The sequence below is a fragment of the Heptranchias perlo genome, chromosome 5, assembly GCF_035084215.1.
Source record: "Heptranchias perlo isolate sHepPer1 chromosome 5, sHepPer1.hap1, whole genome shotgun sequence".
Taxonomy (NCBI): Eukaryota; Metazoa; Chordata; class Chondrichthyes; order Hexanchiformes; family Hexanchidae; genus Heptranchias; species Heptranchias perlo.
This window is the reverse complement of record NC_090329.1, coordinates 132,863,465-132,882,364: the sequence shown is the minus strand read 5'-3', so window position 1 is coordinate 132,882,364 and position 18,900 is coordinate 132,863,465. Positions and strand designations below refer to the sequence as shown.

The 18,900-nt window shown below is 45.8% G+C and overlaps 1 protein-coding gene across 1 annotated transcript in view; it reads left to right on the top strand.

The window, feature by feature from the left end:
* Positions 1-18,900, top strand: part of LOC137322209 (dynein axonemal heavy chain 8-like) — a 1,675,662-nt gene that overhangs the window by 156,314 nt on the left and 1,500,448 nt on the right. Inside the window, exon 8 of the mRNA XM_067985325.1 lies at positions 16,220-16,396. Within this exon, the coding sequence (XP_067841426.1) occupies positions 16,220-16,396 (177 nt within the window). The remainder of the gene's footprint in view (positions 1-16,219; positions 16,397-18,900) is intronic.

The following is an 18,900-nucleotide window of genomic DNA, read 5'->3' as shown; positions in this document are numbered from 1 at the left end:
GGGGTGGAGGGTGAACAGCCAGAGGTCGTGGTCCATAGGTAGAAAGAGAGATGAGGTCCTGCAGGTAGATTTTAAGGAGCTAGGAAAGAAATTAGAAGCAGGACCTCAAAGGTAGTAATCTCCGGATTACTCCCAGCGCCACACACTAGTGAGTATAGAAAAAGGAGGGTAGTGCAGATCAATGTGTGGCTGGAGAGATGGTGCAGGAGGGAGGGCTTTAGATTCCTAGGGCATTGGGACCTGTACAAGCTGGACGGGTTGCACCTCAACAGGGCCGGGTCCAATATCCTTGCAGGAAGGTTTGCTAGTGCTGTTGGGGAGAGTTTAAACTAGCTTGGCAGGGGGATGGGAACCTAAGCATAGATTCAGAAGGGAGAGAAGCAGAGCTGGAAATGAAAGGCAGAAAATTAGTGAGCGAGTTTGGAAGGCAGAGGAAACAAAGGTTAGAAAATCGACAACGAAGGAGTTTAGCAGTGCTTAATGGTACATACCTCAATGCAAGGAGTATAGTGGATACGGCAGATGAGCTGAGGGCACAGATTGAACAATGATATCTTAGTTATTTCTGAAACATGGCTTAAACAGGGGCAGGAATGGCAGCTCAATGTTCCTTGTTACACGGTTTTCAGATGAGATAGAGAGGGGGATAAAAAAGGAGCGGGGGGGGGTGGCAATATTAGTTAAAGAAACAATTACGGCTGTGAGGAGGGATGATATGTTAGAAGGATCATCAAATGAGGCCATATGGGTTGAGCTAAAGAACAAAAAAGAGGCAATCACACTGCTGGGAGTGTACTGCAGACCCCCAAACAGTCAGAGGGAGATAGAATAACAAATATGAAGGCAAATTTCTGAGAAGTGCAAAAACAAAGAGCAGTAATAGTAGGGGAGTTCAACTACCCAAATATTAACTGGGATACAATCAGTGTAAAAAGTGTACAGGGCGCAGAATTCTTGAATTGCATTCAGGAGAACTTTTTTAGCCAGTATGTAGCAAGCCCAACAAGAGTGGGGGCAGTTCTGGATTTAGTTTTAGGGAATGAAGCTGGGCAGGTGGAAGGAGTATCAGTGGGAGAGCATTTTGGTGATAGTGATCATAATTCAGTTAGATTTAGTATAGTTATGGAAAAGGACAAAGATAGAACAGGAGTAAAAGTTCTGAATTGGGGAAAGGCCAATTTTACTAAGCTGAGAAGTGATTTAGCAAATGTGGACTGGAAACAGCTACTTGAAGGTAAATCAGTGTCAGAGCAGTGGGAGGCATTCAAGGGGGAGATTCAAGGGATTCAGAGTAAACATGTACCCACAAAGAAAAAGGGTGGGACTCCCAAGTCTAGAGCACCCTGGATGTCAAGGAGCATACAGATTAAGATAAGGCAAAAAAAGGGAAGCTTATGTTCGACACTAAGAGCTCAATACTGCAGAAAGCCTAGAGGAGTATAGAACGAGTAGGGGTGAAATTAAAAAGGAAATTAGGAAAGAAAAGAGAAGGCATGAAAAAAATACTGGCAAGCAAAATTAAGGAAAACCCAAAAAACTTTTATAAATACATAAAGAGCAAAAGGATAACTAAGGAAAGAGTAGGGCCTATTAGAGACCAAAAAGGTAATTCATGTATGGAGGCGGATGGTTCTTAATGAATACTGTGCGTCTGTCCTCACAAAGAAGGGGGACGATGCAGAGATTATCGTTAAGGAGGAGTGTGAAATATTGAATGGGCTAAGCATAGTGAGAGCAGAAGTATTAGCAGTTTAGCATTTTTGAAAGTAGATAAATCGCCAGGCCCGGATGAAACGTATCCCAGGCTGTTAAAAGAAGCAAGGGAGGAAATAACGAAGGCGCTGACCATCATTTTCCAATCCTCCCTGGCTACAGGCGTGGTGCCGGAGGATTGGAGGACTGATAACGTTGTACCGTTGTTTAAAAAGGGAGAAAAGTATAGACCAAGTAATTACAGGCCAGTCAGTCTAACCTCAGTGGTGGCCAAATTATTGGAATCAATTCTGAGGGACAGTGTAAACCGTCATTTAGGAAGGCACGTATTAATCAAGGACTAATCAAGGACAGTCAACATGGATTTGTTACGGGAAGGTCGTGTCTACTAACTTGATTGAATATTTTGAGGAGGTAATAAGGAGGGTCGATGAGAGTTGTGCATTTGATGTAGTCTACTCGGATTTTAGCAAGGCTTTTCACATGGCAGACTGGCCAAAAAAGTAAAAGCCCATGGGATCCAAGGGAAAGTGATAAGTTGGATCCAAAATTGGCTCAGTGGCAGGAAGCAAAAGGTAATGGTCGACGGGTGTTTTTGTGACTGGAAGGCTGTTTCCAGTGGGGTCCCTTGCTTTTTGTGGTATATATTAATGATTTGGACTTAAATTTAGGGATCATGATTAAGAAGATTGCAGATTACATTACGATTGCGGACCCTCGATTCCACCCCCCATGATCACGGACCCCCGCGATGACACCCAGTCCCGACACCCCCCCCCGTGACTGACCTCCCCATCCCCCCCCATGACTGACTTCCCCACCATGCTCCTGTGTCAACCCATGCCCCCCCATGCCCGCCCCCCCATCCATTCAAACAAAGACTTACTGAACACGCCCTCTCTCTGGCTGCTCTCCCTCCGACTGTCAATCAGGGAAAACCCATCCGCAATTTGACCCCTCCGCCCCCTTCCCGGGTCAGGGTCAAAATTAAGCTCTTTGTATCCTCCTCACAGCTTACTTTCCCACTTAGCTTTGTATCGTCAGCAAACTTGGATACATTACACTCGGTCCCTTCATCTAAGTTATTAATATAGATTGTAAATAGCTGAGGGCCAAGCAATGATCCTTGTGGCACTCCACTAGTTACAGCCTGCCAACCTGAAAATGACCCCTTTTATCCCTACTCTCTGTTTTCTGTCCGTTAATCAATCCTCAATCCATACTAATATATTACCCCCAACCCCACGAGCCCTTATCTTGGTATATGGCACCTTATCAAATGCCTTTTAAAAATCCAAATATACTACATCTACTGGTTCCGCTTTATCTATCCTGCTAGTTACATCCTCAAAAAATTCTAATCAATTTGTCAAACACAATTTCCCGTTCATAAAACCATGTGACTCTGCCTAATCATATTATGATTTTCTAAGTGCCCTGCTAACACTTCCTTAATAATAGAATCCAGCATTTTCCCAACAACTGTTGTCAGGCTAACTGGCTTGTAGTTCCCTGTTTTCTCTCTCCCTCCTTTCTTGAATAGTGGGGTTACATTTGCTACCTTATAATCTGCTGGGACCATTCTAGAATCTAGGGAATTTTGGAAAATCACAACCAATGCATCCACTATCTCTGCAGCCACCTCTTTTAGAACCCGAGAATGTAGGCTATCAGGTCCAGGGGATTCATCTGCTTTTAGTCCCATTAGTTTTCTCTACTGATATTAATTACTTTTAAGTTCCTCACTCTCATTAGTCCCTTGGTTCTCCACTATTTCTAGTATGCTTTTTGTGTTTTCTACTGTGAAAGTCAGATACAAAATATTTGTTTAACGTCTCTGCCATTTCCTTACACCCCATTATAATTTCTCCTGTCTCAGCCTCTAAGGGATCAACATTTACTTTTGCTGCTCTCTTGCTTTTTACATACTTGTAGAAGTTCTTACAATCCGTTTTTATATTCCTTGCTAGTTTACTTTCATATTCTATTTTCTCCCTTTTTATCAATTTTTTGGTCATCCTTTGCTGGTTTCTAAAACTCTCCCAATCCTCAGGCTTACTACCGATCTTCACAACATTATAAGCCTCTTCTTTTAATCTAATACTACCCTTAACTTCTTTAGTTAGCCACGGCTGAATCACTTTTCCCGTGGAGTTTATATTTCCCAATGGAATGTATATTCATTGAGAATATTGAAATAGTTCTTTAAATGTTTGAAGGATTAGTTATAGTTACACGGGGCAGCCAGACATAAGCATCACGTTACATGCATCTTTGTCGTCTGCTAGCCCCATGCACCTGGAAGCGTGGATACCTGTATACCCATGGTGGGGGATTACCCAGGCAGCCCCCCCCCCCACCCCGCACCACCTGGCACTGCTCCAATTGGCCCCTGAGCAAAGAAGCCGATCCAGGAATTTTTATTTTTTGCAAAAAAATCTTCCTCTTCAGAGGTGTAGAACACTTTTCAGGCCGGGATCTCTCTGTTGGGGCCCAAATGCACCCTTGTAGAGGATGGTATGCCTCACCTCACTTGGCATACCAGCCACCATTACAACACCAGGTCCCCTCCCTACTGGGATTTCCCAGCTTAGGAAGTCTTCACTCCATCTCCGTCATTTGCCTCGTAAGTGGTGGTCAGAATTTCAGAAATAGTAACTTTCTAAAGGGAATTGGATAAATACTTGAAGGGAAAAAATTGACAGGGTTATGGAGAAAGAGCAGGGGAGTGGGACTTATTCAATAGCTCTACCAAAGAGCCGGCACAGGCATGATGGGACGAATTGCCTCCTGTACTGCATCATACAGTGATGAGGGTTTCAGCAGCAGATGGGCTGAGGCAGAGGCAGGGGCTGAGACTGCCGACATTATGGAGGTGGAAGTAGGCGATCTTGGTGATGGAGAATACCAGGTCGGAAGCTCCGCTCAGGGGTCAAATAGAAAGCCGAGTTTGTGAACAGTCTTCTTCTCAGTCCCCCAATCTCTTCCTCAGCTCCCTGATCTCTTCCTCAGCCCCCCCGGTCTTCTTCTCAGCCCCCCCAATCTCATCCTCAGCCCCACCGATCTCATCCCCAGCACCCCCGATCTCATCCTCAGCCGCCCCCCGATCTCATCTTCACCCCCCTGATCTCATCCTCTGCTCCCCCCGATCTCACCCTCAGCCCCCCTCCCGATCTCATCCTCAGCCCCCCCCCGATCTCATCCTCAGCCCCCCCTGATCTCATCCCCTGCCCCCCCTCGATCTCATCCTCTGCCCCCCCCCCATCTCCCTGTCCCCCCCCCCTTGATCTTCTCTCTCCCCTCCCCCCCACCCCGATCTTCTCCCCGGCCTGATCCCTCCTACCCTCTCTCTGATCCCCGGCTGCGGCCTCCTGCAGCAGATCTTCCTGGCCGACAGCCAGCCAGCCTGTCAATCATGCTGGCTGCTGGACGCGAAGCTCGGAAATGCCAATGATGGGCCACGACCTGCCACTTACCTTCTGGGTTTTGCACCTGGAAATCTTCCCCTCCTGTTCCCTTCCGGGCTGTAAGTTAAAATTTACCCCTACTCCTGCTCCTATTTCTGTGTCCTTATCTTCTAAAAGTCTAACCACTAAAAAAAAAGCACTAACCACTAAAAACACTGATCAATAAAAACACTGATCAATAAACTAAATCCTTATCTGTAACTTACCCTGCCACTCCTCGTGTTGTAACGTCACTTTTTGATTTTTTTTTTGTCTGTTTCAAACTCACCGCTCCGCTCTTGGCTGCTCCTTTATACTATTGCCGCTGTTGGTTTTGGGGGGGTGGGGGGTGGGTTCCCGCACTTTATCTGTCTTTCTTAGGTCCAAACTGGATGACCTTATACTTCCCCACATTGAACTCCGTCTGTCACAGTTTTGCCTATTCACTTAATCTAACAATGTCCCTTTGCAACTTTCTGCTCCCATCTACTTTACTTACCATGCCACAGGGTTGGCTGCCCTGCAGCTGCTGTGAATTTACAGACCCTACAACCCACCCTTGGCCCTGCCAGGACACAGGGCCTGCAACTTGGCTGCTCCTGTGCCATTTAACTAGTCTGGGACAGTATATGTATAGATGATCTAGCTGCTGGACAGGTGAAGCACACTTCATTCTTCTGCTGTGCACCACTTGCTTAGGACCCAGGGTTGGTTGGGGAGGCCAGGACAATCGGTCCTACAATGTGAGGTCAGATCATTTATTAACAACAACATTTATTGCGTTTGTATCACACCTTCACTGAAGATCCAACAACCCAAAGGGCTTCAAAGAGGCGTAAGGAAAAATCAGGTATTAGGAGAGGTGACCAAAATCTTGATCAAAGAGGTTGGTTTTAAGAAGGGTCTTAAAGAAAAAGGGGGAGGTAGAGATGCAGAGGGGCATAGGGAGGGAATTCCACAGCATGGGGGCCAGTCAGCTGAATACATGGCTGCCAGTGGTGGAGCGAAGGAATTTGGGGATGCACAAGAGGACAGAGTCAGAGGAATGGAGAGTTCGGGGGGGGGAAGTAGGGCTGGAGGATGTTACAGAGATACAAAAGGGCAGAAAAGAATTAAACAAGGATTAGTTTTAAATTTGAGATTCATCGTCACTGGGTCAAAATCCAGGAACTCCCTACCTAACAGCATTGTGGGAGAACCTTCACCACACGGACTGCAGCGGTTCAAGAAGGCGGCTCACCGCCACCTTCTCAAGGGCAATTAGGGATGGGCAATAAATGCTGGCTTTGCCAGCAACGCCCACGAACAAATAAAAAAAAGTGTTGGGGCACCAGGAACTAATATACCTCAGCAAGGACAGGGGTAATGGATGAATGGACTAGGTGTGGGATGAGCTGAAGTTTACAGAGGCTGGACAATGGGAGGCCGGCCAGGAGAGCATTGGAATAGTTGGATTTGGAGGTGACAAAGGTATGGATGAGGGTTTCAGCAGCAGATGGGCTGGAGCACGGGCAGGGGAGGAGTCAGGTAATGTTACGGAGGTGCAAGAAGGCAGTCTTCAAGATAGAGAAGATATGGGGCCAGAAACTTAGCTCAGGGTCAAATAGGATGCCTGAGAAAGTGGCTCTGTAGGGGATTGGAATCGGTGATAAGGGGAAGGAGTTTGTGGTGGCGGCTAAAGATGTGGCTTTGATCTAACCAACATTTAGCTGGAGGAAATTGTGACATCCAAGACTGGATGTCAGACAAGCAGTCTAATAACACAGAGGCAATGGGGAATGAAGAGAGGTGGTGAAGAGGGTATCATCAGCATACGTGGAAGCTGACCCCATGTTTGTGGATGATGTCGCCAAGGGGCAGCATGTAGATGAGGAATAGGAGGGGACCAAGGACGGTTCCTTGCGGAGCTCCATTGGTAATGGTGCGACAGTGGGAAGAGAAGTCATTCCTGGAGATGCCCTGGCTACGTAAGAGTGCAACCAAGTGAGGGCAGTCCCTCTGAGATGGACAACGGAGGAGAGGTGTTGGAGGAGGATAGTGTGGTCGACCATGTCAAAGGCTGTAGAGAGGTCAAGGAGGACAAGTAGAATAATGCACCACAGTCATGCCGGATGTCATTTGTGAATTTGGTTAGGGCTGTTTCATTGCTGTGGCAGAGGGTGAAAACCTGATTGGAGAGATTCAAACATGGAGTTGCGGGAATGATGGATATGACAAATGGTGTAAAGTATAGCCAGGTGGGGATCTTCGGTAAGGGGCAAAGTGTCGCTACCCATGAGCCAAGTTTCAGTCAAAGCCAGGATATTAATACAATCTTTTTTTTTCAAAAAATATACTTTATTCATAGAATTTGCAGCAGTTCATACAATACAGTTCTCATATCACATTCCAAACATACACAATATCGATTATGCAATTTGCAGGTTACATCAAGTACAGTTCAATGAAACACATTGGACATCATTACAGTTCATGACACTCTTGGGTGCCTCATTGCATCACAATCAATACAGGTGATTCATTACAGATTCATTGCAGATTTATTGCGGGTACATTACGTCAATTTTGAATTTTACATTCTGCCCGAGGGGTTTTTTCCCTGATTGCAGCCCCTCGGTATACAATGGCGGGAAGGCTCTAAACGGTTGCCTTTCCCCACAGAGCCTTTGCGGCGGTCGCACCCATCCTCAGTGCGTCCCTCAGCACGTAGTCCTGGACCTTGGAATGTGCCAGTCTGCAACACTCGGTCGAGGACAGCTCCTTGTACTGGAAGACCAGCAAGTTTCGGGCAGACCAAAGGGCGTCTTTCACCGAGTTGATGGTCTTCCAGCAGCAGCTGATGTCTGTCTCAGTGTGCGTCCCCGGGAACAGCCCGTAGAGCACAGAATCCTGTGTTACGGAACTGCTCGGGATGAACCTGGACAGATACCACTGCATCTCTCTCCAGACCTTTTTTGCAAAGGCACATTCCAGAAGGAGATGGGTGACGGTCTCGTCTCCACCGCAGCCTCCTCTGGGACAGCGCGCGGTGGCGCTGAGTGTCCGGGAGTACATGAAGGATCTGACGGGAAGGGCCCTTCTCACCACCAGCCAAGCTAGGCCTTGGTGCTTGTTTGAAAGCTCTGGTGATGAGGCGTTCTGCCAAATGACATTGACAGTCTGCTCGGGGAACCAACCGACAGGATCCACCATCTCCTTTTCCTGCAGGGTCTCGAGGACGTTACGTGCGGACCACTTGCTGATCGCCTTGTGGTCAAAGGTGTTTTTCTGCACAAACTTTTCCACGAAGGACAGGTGGGGCGGAACGGTCCAACTGGACGGAGCGTTCCGTGGCAGCGTGGCCAGGCCCATCCTTCTCAACACCGGGGACAGGTAGAACCTCAGCACGTAGTGACACTTTGTGTTTCCGTACCGAGGGTCTATGCACAGCTTGATGCAGCCACACACAAAGGTGGCCATCAGGATGAGGGCCACGTTGGGCACGCCTTTCCCCCCTTTCTCTGGAGATTTGTACATCGTGACCCTGCGGACACGGTCCATTTTTGATCTCCAGACAAAGCGGAAGATGGCTCGGGTGACTGTCGCGGCGCAGGAGCGAGGTATGGGCCAGACCTGCGCCACGTACAGCAACACCGAGAGCACCTCGCACCTGATGACCAGGCTCTTGCCCACGATCAAGAGGGATCGTCGATCCCACAGTCCCAGTTTCTGCTTAACCTTGGAAATACGCTCCTCCCAGTTCTTGGTGCACGCCCCGGCCCCCCCGAACCAGATCCCCAGCACCTTCAGGTAATCCGACCTGACGGTGAAGGGGACAAAGGATCGGTCGGTCCAGTTCCCAAAGAACATGGCCTCGCTCTTGCTACGATTTACCCTGGCCCCCGAGGCCAGTTCGAACTGGTCGCAGATGCTCATCAATCTGCGGACCGAGAGCTGATCCGAGCAAAGACGACGACGTCATCCATGTACAGGGAGGCCTTGACCTGCGTACCTCCGCTGCCTGGGATCGTCACCCCTCTTATGCCCGCATCCCTCCTGATGGACTCGGCAAAGGGTTCGATGCAACACACGAACAAGACGGAGGAGAGATGACAGCCCTGTCTGACTCCAGATTTGATCGGAAAGCTTTCTGATTCCCACAAGTTGATTGAAACTGCGCTACTGATGTTTGTGTAGAGCAGTTGGATCCAATTGCGGATTCCCTCCCCAAACCCCATTTTGGAGAGCACGTCCATCATGTACGTGTGGGATATTCTGTCAAAGGCCTTCTCCTGGTCCAGGCTGATCAGTCAGGTGTTCACCCCCCTGTCCTGTACCAAGGCAATCGTATCCCTGAGTAGCGCCAGGCTATCAGAGATCTTCCTGCCGGGTACGGCGCAGGTCTGATATTAATACAATCATCCACAATAATGAGGGAAAGACTTTGGAGATGCTGGGCATGTAGGCAATAGAGGGAGGCAGTAGGGATACGTGCATGGCCATCCCCAAGCTCGTGGTTAGTAGGCTACTGATATCTGGCCTTTCAGTCGTTATCTCCTTATTTATTGACCCATTGGGGTTGATTTTGCCTGGAAATGCAGCCAGCACCATTTTAAAAGGGGCCTATTCTGGGGGTGTCCAAAGCACCTGCCTGATTCAGGTAATAGGTCCCTTTTAATATGGAAATCAGTGTCCTATGAGATAAATAGGACCCCGATTGCCATTTTGCAATGCAGGCTTCGACTAGTTCCACAAGCAATGGAGAAGAGGCTGGCCAAAGGTAAGCGTTGAATTATTTTTGTAGGCCCTGAAGGAGCAGGAGTGCACCTCCGGGACCCACAAAATAATCCGGGCCGCTGCCACCCTGGGATCCCTGCACAATCGTGAAACCCCCCAACTTACCTTCCTGGTGGCAGCTCGGCCTGGTTTCCTTTGCCTGTTTGTTGCCCCGCAGCCTGCATGGCAAATGTAAATGAGGTCAGGCTACAAAATCACGGGGTACACCTCTCGATTGGGCAGCTTATCAATCGTCAAAGTAGTTCCCTTCATATTTTAGGAATGATGTCAAGGCAATAGAGAGGATGCAGAACAAAATCAGTAAGATGATACCGGGGATAAAAGGTTTTAGTTATGAGAAGAAACTAATGTTCTTTCCATTGGAGCAGAGACGGTTGAAAGGAAATTTGATAGAGCTATTCAAAATTATGTAGGTATTGAATAAGGTAAATTTCCAATGGCTGATGAATCAACTAGAGAGCATAAATTTAAGATCATCATTAAAGGAACGAAGATAGTTTAGGAGAATTTTTTTTTTCCGCAGAGGGTTGTTAGGACAAGAAATATAGTACCAGTGGTGGAAGTAGAAATCATGGCCCTGATTTTAACCCAACCTGCCCAGCAGGAACGGGTGGGTGTCCGGTTAAAATTGCAAAAATCGACTTAACGCCTTGTTCCTGCCAGAAATATGATGATTGTAGACATGCAGGTGTCTCATTCATAAATTCAAATATCATCGAGTTACATTGATACTTCAGCACAGAAACAGGTCATTCGGCCCAACTGGTCTATGCCGGCATTTATGCTCCACACAAGCCTCCCTCCCTACTTCATCTCACCCTATCAGCATATCCTATTCCTTTCTCCCTCGTGCTTATCTAACTTCCCCTTAAATGCATCTGTGCTATTTAACTCAACTACTTCTTGTGTAGCACGTTCCACATTTTTACCGCTCTTTGGGTAAAGAAGTTTCTCCTGAATTCCCTATTGGATTTATTAGCAAATATTTTATATTTAAGACTGCTAGTTTTGGACCCACCACAAGTGGAAACTTTTTTTACATCTACCCTATCAAACCCTTTCATTATCTGGTTACGTCATTTGGACCCCAATACAATTTTAATTGCGATGCTCTTCTAGAAGTCCCACCCAGCTGCAAACCCCCCATGTAAAAGTTAGTGAGAATGGATTCACAAACTGACTGAAATGCACTGCTCCCTTGATTCTGCATTGAACATTGAAACCAGTCAGCCAACCTCTGTCAATTAAATTCTGACTATGCAGATTAAGAAGCTGTAATGAGAAAAATGTATAGACCAAAGTTGCAAAGTTGTAATAAAGGTGTTGATTTTAATTCCAAACACAATATTGTAGTGATTTATTTTGTTACCCAAGTGATCAACCTATCATGTTTTTCTTAAAGGATGGTTTACTAACTCTATTACTCCTACGTGGTGCTCCCTTGGTGGCATCACCAGGTGGAAGACTGCTGTTGTTCATGTGGGAACCCTTCAGATACTCATGGCTGCTGTCTTCTGGGAACTTGAGCGCCTGAGGGCCCGGCTACAGACTGCAGCACTTTGGCTGCTGCCCGGGGCAGTCTGGTCCAGCTGACTTTCTGGCACGTAGTTAATATTGGTTGAGGGGGTAGATGTGCTGACAGGGCAACACGTATTGCTCCCGCGGCACCGCTGCTACTCCCTTGAGGCTGGGGATCAGTAGTTTCACTGATCTGCGTGAGAGCAGACTGCAGAAGATGAATGACACCTTCAAAGTCCCCAGCTATTTGCTGCATTGATCTGTCCAAGGTGGACACCTGCCTCTCCAAGGCGGAACCCTGGTTTGAGCCCAGAGTGTGCATAGCAGCTGTTTGAGCTTCCCTCTAAGCTGCAAAGGCTGTGATCATTGACTCTTGTTGTGAGGGCCCGGCTGCAGCATTCTTGGAGGTGGCCATTCTCTCCACAGTACATTTCAGAGTACCGATGACCTGGGAGGTGCCACCATGCTGGCTGTAAGCGGACTCCTCCACACTTTCAGCCATGGTGGTGAAACTCCTTAGCAGACCTTCCAATACCAGATATAACTGTTTGTGTGAAGCAAGCAGTTTTTTTCTCATTGCTAGGCGCCTGAAGTTGGCATCTCGTCGTCTTCAGCAGAGCTGGGAGAGAACCTCACTATCCTGAGCTGTCCTTGCCACGAGTACCTGTTCCTGCTCACTAGTGCTGGGTAATTCACCATGTGCAGACCTCTCTAACTCACTATCTAACCCAGATGGTGTGCCAATCTTTGTGGTTGAGAGTGATGCAGCATATGATGGTGCCTCTTACATGTTGCCCCTTGGCAACATCATCAGTCAGATTCCACATGTATGCTGACGACATCCAGCTCTACCTCACCAACACCTCTCTCGACCCCCTCCACGGACAATGATTTGTCACACTGCTTGTCCAACAACCAGTATTGGATGAGCAGAAATTGGGAAGACTGAAGCCATTGTCTTTGGTCCCTGCCACAAGCTCTGTTCCCTAGCTACCGATTCCACTCCCCTCCCAGGCCATTGTCTGAGGCTTAACCAGACTGTTTGCAACATCGGCATCCTATTTGACCCTGAGTTGAGCTTTCGACCCCATATCCTCTCTCTAACAAAGACCGCCTACTTCCAGCTGCATCTCTGCCCCTGTCTCAGCCCATCTGCTGTTGAAACCCATATCCATTTTTTTGTTACCTCCAGACTCGACTATTCCATTGTCCTCATGGCCATATCTCCCATCTTCCATCCTCCGTAAACTTGAGCTTATCCAAAACTCTGCTGCGCATATCCTAGCTCGCACCAAGTCCCGATCACCAGCCACCTCTGTGCTTGTTGACCTACATTGGCTCACAGTCCAACAACACCTCAGATTTAAAATTCTCATCCTTGTGTTCAAATGCCTCCATGGCCTCGGCCCATCCTATCTCTGTACCTCCTCCAGCCCTAGAACCCTTCTAGAATTTTGCATTTCTTCAATTCTGGCCTCTTGTACATCCCCGATTTCCTTCACCCCACCATTGGCGGCCGTGCCTTCAGCTGTCTAGGCCCTAAGCTCTGGATGCCCTTCCCTAAATCTTTGCCTCTCTACCTCGCTCTTTAAGATGCTTCTTAAAACCTACCTCTTTACCCACGCCTTTGGTCACCTTTCTTACTATCTCATAGAATTATAGAAAGGTTATAGCACGGAAGGAGGCCATTCGATCCATCGAGTCTGCGCCAGCTCTATGCAAGAGCAATCCAGTTAGTCCCACTCCCTCGCCATTTCCCCGTATTTTTTTCCTTTCAAGTACTTCTCCAGTTCCCTTTTGAGGCCATGATTGAATCTGCCTCCACCACCCCCTCGGGTAGTGCATTCCAGATCCTAACCACTCGCTGTGTAAAAAACTTTTTCCTCATGTCATCTTTGGTTCTTTTGTCAATCATCGTAAATCTACATCCTCTGGTTCTTGACCCATCCGCCAATGGGAACAGTTTCTCTCTTTCTACTCTAGACCCTTCTTGATTTTGAATACCTCTATCAACCGTCTCTGTTCCAAGGAGAACAACCCCAGCTTCTCCAGTCTAGCCACGTATCTATACTCCCTCAACCCTGGAATCATTCCAGTAAATCTCTTCTGCACCCTCTCTAAGGCCTTCATATCTTTCCTGAAGTGCGGTGCCCCGAACTGGACACAATCCTCCAGTTGTGGCCGAACCAGTGTTTTATAAAGGTTCATCATGACTTCCATACTTTTTCCATACAAAATTAAAGGTTCTTTATCTGAATGCGTGCAGTATCCGTAATAAGATAGATGAATTGACGGCACAAATAGAAACAAATGGGTATGATCTCGTGGCCATTACAGAGACATGGTTGCAAGGTGACCAAGGTTGGGAGCTAAATATTCAGGGTTATTTAACATTTCGGAAGGATAGGAAGAAAGGTAAAGGTGGTGGGGTAGCCCTGTTAATAAAGGATGAAATTGGTATAATAGTGAGAAATGATCTTGGCTCAGAAGACCAAGATGTCGAATCAATTTGGATGGTTGTAAGAAATAGCAAGGGAAAGAAATCATTGGTGGGAGTAGTATATAGGCCCCCTAATAGTAGCTACACTGTAGGGCAAAATATTAATCAGGAAATAAGGGCGGCTTGTAAAAAAGGTAATGCAATAATCATGGGCGATTTTAACTTTCACATAGATTGGACAAATCAAATTAGCAAAAATAGCCCTAAGGAGGAGTTCATGGAGTGTATTAGGGACTGTTTCTTAGACCAATATGTCGGAGAACCAACCAGGGAACAGGCCATTTTGGATCTGGTAACGGGTAATGAAACAGGATTAATTAATGATCTCAAAGTAAAGGATCCCTTGGGAAGCAGTGCTCATGACATGATAGAATTTCACATCCAGTTTGAGAGCGAGGATCTTGGGTCTGAAACTACTGTATTAAACTTAAATAAGGGCAATTAAAAAGGAATGAGGGCGGAATTGGCTAAAGTGGACTGGTTAAACAGATTAGATGGTATGATGGTGGATAAACAGTGGCAAACATTTAAAAAGATATTTTATGACTCGCAACAAAAATATATCCCTGTGAGGAGGAAAGACTCCAGAAAAAGGGTGAACCAACCATGGCTAACCAAGGAAGTCAAGGATGGTATCAGGTTAAAAGAAAAAGCATACAACATGCCATAGATTACTGGTAAGCCCGTAGATTGGGAAAACTTTAAAAACCAGCAAAAGATGACTAAAAGAATAATAAAGAGGGAGAAAATAAATTATGAGAGTAAACTAGCAAGAAATATGAAAACTGACAGTAAAAGCTTCTACAAGTATATAAAAAGGAAGAGGTAGCCAAAGTAAACATTGGTCCCTTAGAGGATGAGACTGGAGAAATAATAATGGAAAACAAGGAAATGGCAGAGGAATTGAACAGATTTTTTGTATTTGTCTTCACAGTAGAAGACACTAATAATATACCAATAATAGTAGAAAATCAAGGGGCAAAGGGGAGGGAGGAACTAAAAACAATCACTATCACTAGAGAAAAAGTACTAGGTAAACTAATGGGTCTAAAGGCTGACAAGTCCCCTGGACCTGATGGCTTGCATTCGAGGGTCTTAAAGGAAGTGGCTACAGAGATAGTGGATGCGTTGGTTGTAATCTTCCAGAATTCACTAGATTCTGGAAAGGTCCCAGCGGATTGGAAAACCATAAACGTAGCACCCCTATTCAAGAAGGGAGTGAGATCGAAAGCAGGTAACTATAGACCGTTAATAATATGTAAATTGTCCAGCAACTTGTGGCAAGGAAGAGATACCATGAATTGCGAATCGTCACAAGTTGCTGGACCATTTTTGTCACTCTGCCGTTAGCCTCGCGACAACAGCAGCTTGCCCTTAAACTATCAGTGAGTTTTATGAAATTGTTGCATTTGTGCTTTGATTGCCAATTAATCTTGCCGCAGAAAGTTAGGACTGCTACTTAACAGTGTAAGTTTTAATGAGGAGATTTATGATCCTGCAATGCCATTCAACCTCTCCGGCCGAGAAAGGGAACAATTTAAACTGTGGAGTCACATTCCTAAATTGTTGTTAGAGATTTTTAAAACTTAAAATTTAATTTTTTTTCTTACTTTTCCTTCCTGTCCCTGTTTCTTCTCTCTCTCTTAATCCAATCTTTCTTTCCCTTTCTTTATTCCTGTTTCTGTACCTAATTTGATTGTAAATCACCTTATTTCCTTCTCTATCATTCATGTGTCATTCTCAATCCTTAACTCCCATTGGTTAAGGAGATAGATTGTCAGTCCCTTCATTCACCAAGGTCCCAGATGCCTCCGTTATCAGCTCGCACTTCCAGCAACTTACAAGGCAAAAAATTTCGGAGCTGAAGAGTGAGGGAAAAAGTCTAACTCCATGCTCCAGCAAAATCTGGGCCAACTATCTCCACTACCATACCTACTATTATCAGCAACGAATAGCATCCTCCCTGCAGTACTTCACTGGCCTAAGTTTCCTCAGACAGAGTACTTTCAATTTATCATTGCCCTCTAATTGCAAAGCTAATTTTAATCTAGCTCACTAATTTATTATTAATTTTATATATCGAACATTACTAAATTCCTTCTGAAAGTTCAAAGTTATCTCTTATCTACTAATTTAGTTACTTCCTAAAAAGCATGCTGGATTTTTGTGGCTTCTACAACCATGATTACTGCTCGCTATGAGCACATAAAGCATTAAGTCAGAGAAAGTACAGATATTGAAATTTCTTATGCTTTTTTATCTACAGGTGCTGGAACAAAGTCATCAAGTGAGAAAAGAGGCAGAAAATTCAGGTCCGCTCACTGAACTGGAACATTGGAAATGCATGTCTGCTAAATTCAATTCCATCATAGAGCAGCTTAAAGGACAACATTGCAAGGCAGTGATCAATGTGTTAAACGCAAGTCACTCAAAAATTTTAAAGGTAAAGTTATCAAAAAAAATCAGTATGAGGATGCTTATTATCACAACATTGCATTTTCGTAAGTATTTTAACATAATTTTAGAATAATAATTAGTCTAGAATTTTTGATATGGGAACAACATACCTGAATGGTTATTATAAATTCAGAGTCTGCATAGATATCTTCAGGTTCAGTGGCATCAGTCACTCCTCCAAGTGAATCCCAGATCCCTTGCGTTCACAGTCCAGCATAACCCAGGGGATGTAACAATGCGTACTCCTTGACATATAAACTGGATACCATAGACGGAACTGATGAACATTCTGGTGAAACCAGGTCACTGACAAATCAAGAAGGTGGTATTGTACTTTGGAGTAGACTTTTTTAAAACTTCTCCTACAACACTTGCTGTCACAACATAAATAAACAAAATCATGCTACGTTATTTTAAATAATTTTACAACACCAAGTTATAGTCCAACAAATTTATTTTAAATTCCACAAGCTTTCGGAGGCTTCCTCCTTCGTCAGGTGAACGGTGTGGAAAAGCCTCCGAAATCTTGTGGAATTTAAAATAAATTTGTTGGACTATAACTTGGTGTTGTAAAATTATTTACAATTGTCAACCCCAGTCCATCACCGGCATCTCCACATCATTATTTTAAATAGTGGACGGAATATTTTCTTTTTTGTCTTAATTCCTCTAGGTCAGCTCTAGCCTGGAAAAATGACCTGCGCCCCAACCAGGAAGCCCGAGGCCAGCTCGAAATTGGACCTCATTAACATTATTTGCGCAAGCTGTTGTACCTCCACAAGCAGGTTGTACATTTTACTATGGTGAATATCGGGCCGCTTGCCACTGGAGGGGGGTTAGAGCAGCAATGGGGGGGGGGCGGGTAGCGATTGCGAGGACCGTGGAATCGGGAGAGTGCTCCTGCTCCGCTTGGTTTCACAGGAACGCTTTTTTAAAAAAAAATTAAATTTAAACTTACCTGTTGGTGGCAGCCCGGTACCTGCTTCACTCATTGGAAACTAATTTCCCTGAACAACTGAAAAACTGGCACAACAGCTACCAATTTCTACCCTACTACATTTTAATTTCCAGCTCAGGTCAAGACCTGCCTTCTTGCAGCCTTTGTTAGATCTAACTGAATCTGAACATGCCTTTTGTTCTCCTTTTTGCTTATTCTGACTCCAGGAAAGTCTAGTCTGGAAATTAACCCAGTTGAGCTCAAATGAATTGAATAATTTCAACCAGAATAGATGCGAACGATCACCGAAATGTCCAAAATAACTATAATTGCCTGGTTCAGACCCCTCTATCTGAATTCTCATCTACTCCTCCCAGCCTTGATGTTCTGTAAATTTAACTAATTCAGACCTGTAATTAACTCAGTAGTAGCATTTTTAACATCTGTTACCCCAAGGGCGACATAGTTCAAAATCCTGAAGAATGACAATGGTTAAAAATGGGTTTTGTACTGACAAGAATGTAAAGGGAAGAAATTCAACTCACTGCCGACCGTTTTTCCGGCATAAAGTCGACTTCAGACCTCTGAATTTCACGTTGTGATCCGCCATGCCCGAACTGTGTTGAATGCCATATTGGCTCTGGCGACTTTTAATTGTCCAGGGCGCCTGACTGAAACAAATGTTTGGTTCCTTAAATATACAAATTGGGGTCTTACACTGGTTGGATTACCCAGAAAGTGAAATTCAGGTACAAATTGGCAGAGCTTGCACTTTCTGAAGAAGGAGGAATAGCAGCACGTGGAGGTGAGTAGAATAAGGCAGCATAGTAGAAGACTGGTCTAGAAATTAGGTGATGCTGCGCTGGTTTTATGTAAAATGGGCACCAAAGTATCCAATATGGCACGTGGCAGTGCTTGCACATTCTGAGCCAGTGTTGCGCTGCCCGCTATATTGCAATAGGCATCAAAAGAGGCATCCCAGGCCTACGCCTGAAACAGGCGTTAGGCCCTTTGCATATGCAAATACGGGGCTTAACGTCTATCTGATGCCTCCTTTACCAAATTGGTTTGCCAACCAGGTCTCCATTCAGTCTCACTCCAGGGCTCCACCAAAAAGGTAAGTTTTAAAAAATACTTATCTGAATGACTTCACATTAAAGCCACGGGCCTCGACCAGCCACTGTTTGCCACCCCCCGCCCCCCCACCACTCCTGGATAACTGCCTTTACCCTCTCCCTGATCACTTTGTTGACCTTCTCTCGATTGCTGCCTTGGTCCACATCCTAATCGCTGCCTTGACCCCCTCCAAATTGCTGCCTCGGTCTGCCTACCAATTGCTTCCTTCACCCCCCAACCCCCCACCCCCCCTCTTCTCGGTCACCGCCCTCCCTTCCTCTCCCAGTTACCTCCCTCTATCCTCCCCCCTCTCCAGGTCAACCCCTACCTTCATGATCGCTCCCCTCCCTTGCAAGACGTACCTGAGGGCAATGGCCTGAAACTCAAATGGTCTTTGCTGGCGAGCTACCTGTGGTTGCCCAGCAGCCGTCTGCAGC